Raw genomic sequence first — 12,894 nt, forward strand, 5'->3', positions numbered from 1 at the left:
GGTTTTCTCGCATCAGTTAAATGTGTGTGTGACTGTGTGTGTTTGTCGATCGTCATCATAAACATTAATGTACATAAAGTGTAATATACAAAAGAGGTTTCAAAAAAATAAATTTATTAGGTTTAGATGAAATACTTTCTTCTCAAATTTGTATTTTGATGTGCTTGATTTTGCTATAGTGAAAATGACTTAAAGAGTGTCGGGATGAAAAGTTGGTGATGGTTGCAAAATGTTTTATTCAATTCAATAAATAAATAAATAAATAAAACCGAAACTTCATCGTCATAGTCATAATTACATTCTTACACCCAAATAATTCATCGTCAGAGTTGGCACTATATAAACCTTCATAGGGGCATCAACACAAATAAAAAAAAAAACCAACATCTGCATTTACATCATGCATCGTTGTGTTTTTATAACTTTCTCATTTCTCTTGCTATGCATTCAGAATATAACTACCAAGCAACTGGTAGCACCAGAAGGAGGAGGAGGAGATGATAATGGTGTTATCACGAACAAGTGTTTGGATAAGGAGAGACATGCTCTCCTTCAATTCAAAGCTAACCTTCAAGACCCTTATGGTAGTCTCTCTACATGGAGACCTGAAGATGACGACTGCTGTACATGGGAAGGAGTCAGCTGCGACAACGAAACAGTTCAACATGTCACATGGCTTAATATTCCCTACGCTGGTCTTGTAGGTGAGATTAGCCATTCATTGCTCAACCTAACCTACGTGGAAGGTATTGAGCTTTCCTCCAATTCTTTTCATGGAACCATGCCCAACTCTATTGGTTCCTTGACCGAATTAAGGCACCTTGGCCTTTCTGATAACTCTCTTTATGGAACGATTCCTCCGGAGTTTGGAAACCTCACCAACTTGCGATCACTTAATCTTATTTATGTTGGAAGGTGTAGAGTTGAAAACCCAGAGTGGTTGTCTCATCTCTCTCATTTGGAGTCTCTTGAAATGAATGGGATTTCCCTTGCGAAAGCAAACCAGTGGGTAAATGTGATTTCTAGTCTCCCAAAACTCTCATTTTTAAGTTTAGCGGGATGTGAGCTATCACAGGTCGTGTATCCATATTCTTCATTACTCAACTCTTCTTTTCATCTATTGAAGTCCTTTATCTTTATAACAACAATCTCAACTCATCCATGTATCTTTGGTTGTTCCCCTTAACCAGCAATAGACTTGAAATCCTTGATCTCTCTATCAACATGTTAGATGGGATACCCAAATATCTTGGCAACCTCTGTGGTTTGAAATATCTGAGATTCGATAGGAACTCTGCTGTCGTCAAATTTCATGATTTTCTTAACAACTTGTCTGGATGCACATCGCTTGCATTAGTAAATTTGGATGCTTCTCATTGCCATTTTACAGGGTCATTGCCTGATGACATCCAAAAGTTTTCATCCCTAATATATTTGTACCTATCAGATAATCACATAAATGGAACCATAAGCGAGAAATTGTGGGAACTTCCTCTTGATACGTTGGATATTTCTCAAAATCAGCTTAGCGGTGCCATCTCTGAAAACGTTGGAAAGTCGAAAGCTCGTATTATAAACCTTTCGAAAAACCCACTCCAAGGAGTTCCTTCCACATATCATATTGCAAGCTAGGGCCTCACTTCCCCAAATGGATTCAAAAATTGGAAAACCTTATTGGTCTTGATATTTCCAATAATAGAATTTCGGACACAGTTCCTCCAGAATTTTGGAACAGGCAGTTCACCTTTTTGAATCTCTCTTCCAACAACATCACTGGGGAAGTACCAGATTTATCATCAAGTTTTGTAGACAAATCAAGGCCAGCTATAGATTTGAGTTCCAACAGCTTTAACGGTCCAATACCGCATCTTCCTTCCAGTTTGGTATTGTTAAATCTTTCCAGAAACAAATTCTCTGGAGGAATCTCCTTCTTATGTCAAATGGTCGATGGGTGGTTAAAATTTCTTGACCTCTCCCATAACTCTCTGACAGGACAACTTCCAGACTGTTTGCGGCATTTCAAAGAACTAAAAGTTCTTAATCTAGGTCACAATAGTCTATTTGGAAAGCTTCCTCCCTCTGTTGGATCTTTGATCAAACTGGAAGCGTTGTATTTGTACCAGAACAACTTTTCTGGAGAATTGTCGTCATCTTTAAAGAACTGCACAGGTCTAAGTTTTTTAAATTTGGGGGCCAACAAGTTTTCTGGTAATGTGCCGGCTTGGATTGGGGAAAACTTATCGGGGTTGTACGTTCTTATCCTAAGATCAAACAACTTCTTCGGAATCATCCCGTTACAATTATGTCGATTACTGAATCTTCAAATTTTAGACTTTTCAAGGAACAATCTCCATGGAAGCATCCCCTCATGTTTGAATAATCTTACAAGAATGGCTCAAGTAGGATTCTTAGCACCACCAAACGTGCATCCCTTTTTAATTCCAGGGTTTTCTTATTATATTGATGCTTCACGTCCCATTGAAAAGGAGTATGTTGACCTTGCGATGATCGAGTGGCTAGGAAATGAGCGTGAATTCACCCATAATCTGGGATTGTTGAAGACCATTGACCTGTCAAGCAACAATTTAACAGGACATATCCCACATCAACTCACCAATCTTCATGAACTGCTTGCCCTGAACTTGTCAAAGAATGCTCTACTTGGAGAGATTCCACAGCAAGTTGGTGAGATGAGAAAACTTTTAGCTTTGGATTTGTCTACAAATAGTTTATCAGGAGGGATACCATCAAGCATGTCTCAAATGACTTCATTGTGTTACCTAAACGTGTCATCTAATAACTTGTCTGGGAGAATCCCATTGAGCACTCAACTCCAATCCTTTCAACCTTCGAGCTACGATGGAAATGCAGGACTTTGTGGACCTCCCCTTTCTGGAAAATGTCCAGGAGATGAACAATCACAAGTTGCTAAAAGCGAGGGTGATGAGGAAGACATAGGCGAAGATTGGGGGTGGTTCTATATTGGAGGGGGAACTGGTTTTGCTACTGGATTTTGGATAGCATGTGGTGCTCTACTTCTCAACCGTCGTGGGAGGCATGCATTTTTTCACCTTTATGATAACTTCAAAGATTGGGCTTATGTGAAGGTGGTGGTGCTCATTGCAAAATTGTGGAGGATTTCACATATGTAGTTGTCTATATTTGATTCTTCTTTCCTGTTTTGAATGTTGCTTTATAAACCTATTACTTTCTTATTTAGGACTAGAGGTATAGTAATGTAAGACCATGTTTCACTGGTAATTGGCAGGGTTTTTAAGTCCCCATTATCAATAAATATGCTACCAACACCACGCGTGTCCATTTGCAGGCGTTGCATGAGATAAAGTGCCTTAATGAGCTTTTTTTCTTCCAAAATGTAGTTAATGTTTTAAACTCTAACAAATTCATTAAGGTAGATTATCTTTAAAATTAGTTCTTCAAGGATGATTCATCCTTATATACTTGTTACTTGTTGGTTATATACAAAATTGGAAAAATTGATTGGCAAACTAAGAAGTGTCTTCAACGCATTACCTAGTCTAGGCTAACATGCGATTGATGAACTCTAAATTTAGGGTTTACAATTGAGATTTTTTCTGTAATAACGAGTTTTTTTTGTGTCATACAAGAATTATCAATGTTGCGTGCATGTCTTTTGGATCGCGTTTAATTGGTATGGAACGTATGGGAAGTTTTAAGACTTTTGATGCTTTAGAAAGTTGTAAGTTTACATATATTATTCCTCGGACTCTAGATATGTTGAAGCAAAAGGGATTGATTGAAGAAAATGAAGGAGCTCAAGTGATCTTTATTGAACGAAAAAAGATGCCTCTTATTGTTGTGAAAAGAACAATGCATAATGCATACACAGATCTTGCAGCTTTTTGGTTGGGTTTCTCTAAATAAACTCTAATTTGATCGATATATCTTTATTAATCTTCAGGGGCATTTTTGTCTTTTCATAATGGATAAGCTACACTACTTTTGTGAAAATGTAGGCATCAACTTTATGTGGAAAAAGCTGAGCGGATAATCTAAGTCACTGATGTAGGCCAGCAAAAAGAGAACTTTGAACTGTTCTACTCTGTAAGTCACTTCTACACCGGGGTAAAAAGGTCCAAGAAGATTGGTGAATTAGGTATGGTTGTTGACTGAACTGATGAGGAGTGTGACAATCAGCATTTTCCAAAGACAACAAGGTTCCCCATTCACATTATCTAGCCAAAAAGAAACTAAAGAAGATTGGTTTGTGGTACGAGTCAACACATGTGTGCAAAAACAATTGTTTTCTCTTTTGGAAAGAACACGAGTCATTGCAGATTTGTCCTGTTTGTAAAGGGAGTCGATGGATCGATAAAAACACTAATGGTAAAAAAGTAGCTCATAAGGTGTTACGGTACTTTCCTATGACCCCTAGACTACGACGTTTATATTGTTCAAGGCACACTGCCAAAAATATGATTTGGCATACTACCGGACAATCAAAAGAGGGTGTGATGCGTCATCCCATTGATGGGGAACATTAGCAAGATTTTGATAAAAAAATTCCCAGACTACTCAAGGGAACTTCGTAACGTACGTCTAGGTCTTTCAGCTGACGATACTAATCCATTTGATAACATGTGTAATCCACACAACAAATAGCCGATCATACTTACCACATACAATCTGCCGCAATGGCTTTGTATGAAAGAGTCATCATTCATGTTGACTTTGTTGATTCTCAACCCTAAAGCACTTAGTAAGGATATGGATGTTTCCCTTAGGATTTTGGTGGAAGAGCTTAAACTTTTGGGAGACTCAGGTGTATGTACAAAAGATGCGGAGACAAACACATTCTTCACGATGAGAGATATGTTATGGATATTAAACGACTTTCCAACTCGTAGTAGTCAATAAGGTTGGAGCGGGCAAGGGTACAAAGCATGTCCTACTTTCAATGAAGACACTCCTTCGTACCATGTAACAAATAAAGTTGTATATCTTGGTCATCGTCATTTCCTAGATGCTAATGATCAGTTAAGAAAGAGGTTGGACTTTAACAGGCTAAAGGAGACAAGACCCGCTAAGAAAGAGGTTGATATGTAATTAGGGTAAATTAGAAGCATCAAATAATTTAGTTAATACTCTGAAATGTGAAGAATAAGAAACCAAAGGAAAGCAACAAATGGAAGCAATAGCATGGAAATCAAAGCAACACGATTTTCTAAAGTCTCAAGATTTTCTACCATACTGGAATCGACGACATGAACGTGTGATATGGGGGTCAAATTCGCAATTAGGCTATCTATGGAATCGACTTTAATGAGATTCCATTGAATGAAATTATCTCTGTAAAAGTTGACAATGCATGTATGCGTGCTTAACAATAGCGGACCCATAACAAAATAGAACAAAATGTTAGGGGTAGCACACACATGATTTTAGGCACAACATGCTAGAAAAACTACACTATGTCAGAAAATTTCTCCAAAAATTCTCATTACACCAAAAATTTTGAGGGTGGCAACCATGTAGGCCCACCCCTGCCTACTTATGTGTTTTGGATTGCATTTGATTGGTATACATTAGAGACTATACACAAGAAATAACAATGTACTTTTCAATTATTTAATTATGGCATTATGTTTGTATATATTGGTATCTCGGTATTGGACTTCCAGATTATTTCTTATTAAGACATTAGAATTTGAAAAATTATTTAATTATGGCATCATGTTTGTATATATTATTATCTTGGTATTGGTCCATTGGGGACTAATTGGCTCACCTAAATTGTAAAGCAATTAATATCACGAAAATTAGTTATGACGGATACCTATGTGTGGAAAGAAGATTGAAACACGAGTACATGGTAATACAAACATACACGGAAGCAGAACATGTCAACGGAGATACAATTCTCTTTACAATTTTCAGTACATCATCAAGTCATTTCATATAGATTCCAATGTTGACTTAAGATCATTACTTGAATACTCTATCAAATATCTCAAACAATGAATATGATGAGTTTTATTGTTATTCAATTGATCATGGTTTTAAAAATAATATGATGAGTTTTATTGTTATTCAATTGATCATGGTTTTAAAAATGGTTTGAGGCGCATGCCTCGAGGTGAGGTGCTGGAAAACCGCTTAAGAGGCCCTCTATACCCTCATTTGAGACGTATGCCTTAGTTGGTCAAGGCTAGGGAGAAGCAGTCCGAGGCGGGGCGAAGGGGACTGTGGCGGTTGTTTGTTAAATGAATAAAAAAAAGAAAATTTTGATATAACAAAAAAAAAATACCAATCAAATGTAAGAAAGAAATAAAGTAAAAACTGATTTTATTTTAATTTATTACAAACATACCAAAAATGTAAAAAAGAAAATAATAATAATTTAAAGATTTTAAGAAAATAATACAAAATCTATACATAAAATATTAACATAATTTTGTGTTTTCGTATAAATATAATATTTTATAATTATTTTGTTATTCCGCCTCAATCTTACGTCTTGGTTCGCCCTCGAGGCTTACGCCTCATGAGACGGCAGAGGGAAAACGCCTCGAGGCTCATTTTCATACTTTTAAACCTTGCAATTGATATTACAATGTTGAGTGAATCATTGTCGGATTTAGTTGAAATGATGAATTGTAGATTTGATTATGTTTGACAAATTTATGTTGGTTTCTTCATATGTGTGTTTATAATTCATTGCATAATTGACAACTATGTATGAATATATTTACTTACGACTTCATTCCAGAAGGAACTTCACAAGGTGATAGCAATGAATAATGGGTGTTAACGTGTGGTTAAGTGAGAAATTAACATGACTAATTCTATTTAAACTTCTAATTAAACCATTCTGCTTAAGTATTTAAATGTACAAGTGACACAGGGATATGTGTTTGTATATTTAAATGAAGTTTATATATTCGAGATATAATTGGCATCCTAGTTGGCATTAGCTTACTACTTGCAATTATATAATTAAAAAATATCAAATATATGAGATGCGTAAATGAACCTAATTTCAAGTTTTCAACTAAACCCCTTGTCTCAAAACTGAGTTTAAGCATTGAAAGTGTGTACTAGTGTTCTTTCTGAACTTGTTTTCTGTTACATTTCTTAATTCTAGATTCCTTAACGTTAATTTCAATTAATTAGAGTTTGGTCAAACACAAAACCAACTTATTTAAATCAAACGCAGTGGCCAATTTAAACTAATGTTTGTTCTAATGGTAAATAATGTATCCAATAGACCAAATTCATTATGTCATAAACAACACAATACCATTTTAAGGTGAATTCGCAGCATCATACATCATTACATCATATTTTCTCAATCTAATTAGAGCCAAAACAGTTTTTGTTTGTTTTCCCCTTCTCAAATAAGTCAAAAACTATGCAAATGTTAAAACACGAACGGGTGTAAACCAGATTAATACACAATTACTAAAAAGAGATACGTACAAAATCATTGAGAACTTGAGGTAATCGGAGGGAAAGGAGGCAATCGGAGAACAGCTTCCTCCGTCTCGATTGGGTCTGATCTTAGAATCTACAGGAGAAAACACAAAACCTTCAGAGTTACATGATGGGAAATCAAACAAAGAGTCGGTCATAGAATCAATTGACCAAATGTGTGAAGATTACTCGTCATGAATTTCAGAAATCGAACTCTGATTAGGGAATGAAGAAGAGGTGAGTGGTGAAATTAGAGAAACAAAGTACCGGATCTTGAAGAAGCGGTTTGGTGTCATCGATAGCCGGCCTGAATTGGGGCTTATTATTGCTAACTTCTCTTTTGCTTGATACTACATCGCTGTCACAACCGCCTCCGCGGCCGGATCTCATAGGTACTTCTGTAAGTTTCATCTGCCGATTTTCGAACTTGAAAAGGTAGACAGTCGGAGATTAGAGGTCGATATTTTGAAATCAGAGAGCGCCGTCCCGCTTGTATGTATTCGACAATGAGTTGCAATATATACAAGGTAAAAAAAAAAATACTTTATAATCATTAATTACAAAAGAGGCCCATGTGGTTTGATGAAATTTACTTGTTAGCTCTAAATTAGAATTTTATTGTAATGGACAATCGTAGGGTTAAGGTTTTACTTTTTTGCAACCTTGCTTTTTCTGGCTTAGGGGCTGTTTGGCAGGATCTGAATTTATAAGAGCTGAATTTGTAAGAGGTCTGAATTTCTAAGAGGGTCTGAATTTTTAAGATCTGAATTTTCAAATGCTGTTTGGTTGGAACCTCTGACTTGCAGTGCTGAATTATAAAAATGACCATTTTACCCTTCTATGTTATTTTTGCTAAATTTAACGTTTTTTTTATAAAATAACCGAATCAACTTCTTGAATAATTATAAAAAATTTACAAATACCATGTAAAATCCAGATTAAACATAAATCCAAATCAAACATAACACTATCATGGATCTTTCTTTCTTTCTATCTACATAAACAAGCAGCGCAATCTATCAGGCTTATGAAGTATTTTTATATTTGAATATGATCAAATTCTATTAAGATATTGTATTTTTGAATATGATCAATTCCTCTTAAGGATGTAGATGACCATAACCAGTGCTAGCAATATGTTGTTTGTTATTCAAAACTTGAAAGAAAGAATTGATAATTGAGAGGAATTTCAATATTTGTTTTTTGGAGTTTACATATTATCCATAATTTTGAACCTTGTTGGTTTTCACAATTAAGGAATGAAACCTGCATATTTCAGTTTACATAGGCCACAGGGATTCAAGTGTGGCTAGTCGGTATATTTAATGGCTGACCAATGCCTTCTAATAGAACAAACTAATATAAAAAACCACAAACATACTTTAAAACCCATACACATATTTTTCACCAATAGATATCATAAAGATTCTATTTACAGTCTTCATTTAGACCACATTTTACTTGTAATTAAATCGTAAATAAACTCCACTTAACAGAAACACATTCGAATTACAGGGGAAACACACTATATTTTTAAGCATTAAACTTGAATTACATAACAAGAGAAAAAGAAAATGTTACCTGCAGAAGATACCGGAGGTGAAGGCGACACAGGTGAAGCAATCGGAGGCGGATGCGAAGTCGGCAGGGGCGGCGGCGGCGACGACGTTGCCGACCAAATGGATGCAGACAGAATCAGAGGAGGAGGAGAAAGGGGTGGAAGAGAACCGGCATCGATGAGGGAGCCGAAGGGCTTGGCTGTCGGCGACGATGTCGGAGGCGGTGTTGTAGATCGGAGGAAGCGGACGATTATTGGAGATCAGTGAGGGAGAAGAAGCGGGTGAGAAGGAGGAGAAGGGGGCGAGAAAGAGAGAACGTGTTTTGGGGTTAAGGGCATAGCGCGTCTTTTATTTTTCAGATGGAGTTTCAAATCTGATTCGGTAAGTGCTAAAATTCAGATTCAGACCAAAGTTTAAGAGCTAAACAAACGGCCTGAATCTTAAAGATTCAGACCTACCCCTTATTAAGAGGTATTAAGATGCAAACACACAGGCCCTTAGACCATTATAAAATAGGGATAACTACAAAATGAAAACCTTTTTGCATTATAGGCTAAATAATGATTTTAGGATTTTATCGAAACAACCACGTTGGTCGGAATGTAGCCATTTAAGACCTAACTTGTATGTAAAGTGTAATTTCTTTCATTTGAACCAAAGCTTAGAAAAAAAACCTTTCCCACTAGATTGGTGTGTCTATTATCAACAGCAGGGCGACATTTGGAGTAGAGGACTATTGACATAAAAATCCTTAAGTTTGTCAAGTTTTGTCGATTTTGTCATTGTGACGATTTTTAATACGTTAATGCCTAATATTTGTTCAGTTTTGTTCATATTTTTCTTTTATCTGGTTTTTACCTAATACAACAGATCACCCTTACCCTATTTGGCGCTTATTAGGACGGTCTGTTGTGTAACATCCGGTTTCACGATGTTTCTTTAATTTGAAAGTCGGATTTTAAATTTATCATTTGAAGGTCTCGGACTTTAAATGATGAAGTTTGGACCTTAAAGGAATGAGGTTTTTGGGCTAAGAGTGTAAGGCTTAAGACTTAAATGGCTTGTTTTGGGTTGGAAATAGTTTGGGCTTAAGTTGAATTGAGGCTTACTAGATCGGGCTTAGGCCTTAGGCCTTGGGGTTTGGGAATATTTATGGGTATTAAACCTAGGGTTTCGACATTTGTAGCCTCCACCACCTCCTTTAGCACATCTAGTGAAACCCTAGCCTCTCTTGAAGCATTAGAGCTCATCCTCTCTCATAAATCCACTTTTGGTGGAGTTTTTTGTTTTTAAGCAAAGGAAACAAGAAAGATTGGTCTTTGGAGCTTAGCACTTGAAGTATTCAGCCTTTTCTACTCTTTCTGGACCTTTGTAACTTCAAAGATCTAAGCTTTATCTCTTTTCTTCCATAGATCTATGAGTTGTTGGTTTTTTAGTCCATTTTTATGAGTTTTGGTTCCTTTGTGGCTTGTTCTAAAGAGTTTGGAGAGCTCTTGAGCTTTTGATTTATCTTTGGTTCTAGATCTGATCACATAATGGAATAAGAGTGCATGCAAGAGCCCTCATTGTTAATTCACGAAGATAAGTGTGTTTTGGATCATTTTGGACTTAGGGATTCGTTTATTGAGTGATTTAGCTTTGTTTATGGATAAACTTGGAAAAACTTTATCCATTAAGACCCTTGTGAGAAATAGATCTAAAGTTTTGAGCTTTTGGACTTAAAGGATTAAGTCCTTAATGAGGAAGATTGCTTAGCTAGATTTAGCGACAAAACTTGTTTAGGGTTACAATTGTTGGATTAGTGTCTAAGTCAATAACTATTTTGGTATGTACTTGACCCGATTATGAGCATGGTCCTTTTGGGTTTCCTTCACCATAGCAACTTGTAGGATGAATTATGGAGAGAGAGGATTAATTATGCTTTATTAATATGCTATGAGAATAATATACTAAAATAGAAATCATATTCTTTAATTAATATTAGTCAAGAATTAATTAAAGAATTAATTTTGTGGCTAAAAGAGATTAGTTAAACTTAGGGGACTGGAATTGTAATTATAAGATAATCGCAATTGGGCTACGGATCACCTTGGAATATAGGTTGGACGAATTCTATGGGAAGCCCATTAGGAATTCGTCCAAGGGATGTTCTAAAAGGAGTCCATGGGCTGCTTAGGGCCTAAGCAGTCAAATTAGGATTTCCTAGTTGAAAACACTAATAGCCTACCTATATATAAGGACCCCCTAAGCCCCAAAAACGTTGCTAAGACTTCTATTAGGGTTTCTAGACGTTTTTGGTGCCTCTCCTCTTCTCCCTCTTCATCCTTATTGCTAGTGGTGTGTGTGACTCCATTATAGGTGCAACACTTGAGCCACTAAGATGTCTGAAGCCAATTACAAGAAGGAATAGATTGTTATTGCTACATAACAATCAAAGGTAATATCTAAACCCTAAATTTCGTTCATAGCATGTTAGATCTAGGGTTTTCAAGTCTTGGATGAATTGCATGTACAATAGAGAAACCTAGATCCAAGCTTTAGGGTTTTGCATGAGCACATAGGATGTTCTTTTGTATAAAACCTATCAGTGGTATCAGAGACTTGATTGATTTCAGTTGTATTTGATGCTCCTTAATTATTCAGAGCTTGGAATAAAAAAAAATGCCTCTGCCTGACTAACTCGTCGAGTTGGCTGCTGAACTCGATGAGTTTAGGTAGCAACTCGGCGAGTTCAAGGTCAAAAGGAGGGTTTTTCGGGATTTTGCTTATCTTGCTGTGGGATAACGGCCAAAAGTGTTTTTGACTAATAAACATCCGATTTTTATTAATTTTATGCAATTATCCTTGCCAAAATAAAAGATAGTTTCATATTAATTAAATAATAAATTCCTTATATGATAAAATTTGATTATTTGAATTATTTGATGAATTATCTTGTGAATAAAATGGATTAGGTCAAATTTAGATAATTGTTAAATTAATTGTTTAATTTAAATTATTTGCTATTTGATCCTATGCGTTTTGAAAAGTTCAAAATTTGTCCTCAAGTTTTGAAATTAAAATTTTTTTTATTAAAAGTTTAATTACTTAAATTTCAAACCCTAGAATTTTACAAGTTTAAAATTCTACCCTTATGGTTTTATTAAGTTAATTAAGTGTATAATTGAAGGAGAGTTAATAAATCCATAAAGATTTGGTTTACATATAATTAAATTAAAAGTATAATTTATTAAATTAGACCACCTAGTATTTTAAAAGTGTAAAATACACCCTTGTACTATATATATATATATATATATATATATATATATATATATATATATATATATATATATATATATATATATAACATTAAAAGTCTAATACTATATATGTATGAGTAAAGAGTCAGTCTTACCGTTAGTAGACCTCATTCACGAAGCTAGTCTATAAGGGGTGTTTAAGGAAGCGGCCTGTAAAATTACCGCCATTGGGTATCCACTCTTACCCACCGTACCATTGACCAGCGGAGGGTTGTTAGCCGAACGGGTAGGATAGGACGTAACCTTCCATTATAAGTATAATGAATACAAAGTAACTAAATGTTTTTACAAATTCCCAAATCTTAGTTACTTTAGGCAAAATGTGAAATTGTATGCTAATCCATGGAATTACACTTTGTACCCGTGCCGAGACAATTAGTGGAGCGTGTGTGGTAGCGAAGGGTGACTCGATGTTTGTCATAAATCAATGGAGCGAGTGTGGCTAACCGGCACATTGATTAGGTGATGGTAACATGAGGGCACCACGTACATTTTCATGGTTATTCACACCTTGTTTGTGATCCTCGACATCCCAGTCACAAATGAAGGGCAAAATCGAGATTCAACATGCCATTGAA

General features: G+C 35.7%; 1 protein-coding gene and 1 pseudogene across 1 annotated transcript; one reads left to right on the forward strand and one right to left on the reverse strand.

Moving 5' to 3' along the window:
- The first annotated feature begins 400 nt into the window (after positions 1–400).
- Positions 401–3,152, forward strand: LOC145121819 (receptor-like protein EIX2; annotated as a pseudogene).
- A 4,087-nt stretch (positions 3,153–7,239) lies between these two features.
- On the reverse strand, positions 7,240–7,954 carry LOC145120906 (uncharacterized). Its single transcript, XM_079056697.1, has 2 exons — positions 7,723–7,954; positions 7,240–7,549 (listed from the first exon to the last, which is right to left on the reverse strand). Exons 1-2 carry the CDS (start codon positions 7,864–7,866, stop codon positions 7,466–7,468), a joined length of 228 nt encoding a protein of 75 aa, XP_078912823.1. The 5' UTR covers positions 7,867–7,954; the 3' UTR covers positions 7,240–7,465.
- Positions 7,955–12,894: the final 4,940 nt, after the last annotated feature.

This window comes from Lactuca virosa, chromosome 6, assembly GCF_052849685.1.
Source record: "Lactuca virosa cultivar CGN04683 chromosome 6, Lactuca_virosa_CGN04683_v6, whole genome shotgun sequence".
Taxonomy (NCBI): Eukaryota; Viridiplantae; Streptophyta; class Magnoliopsida; order Asterales; family Asteraceae; genus Lactuca; species Lactuca virosa.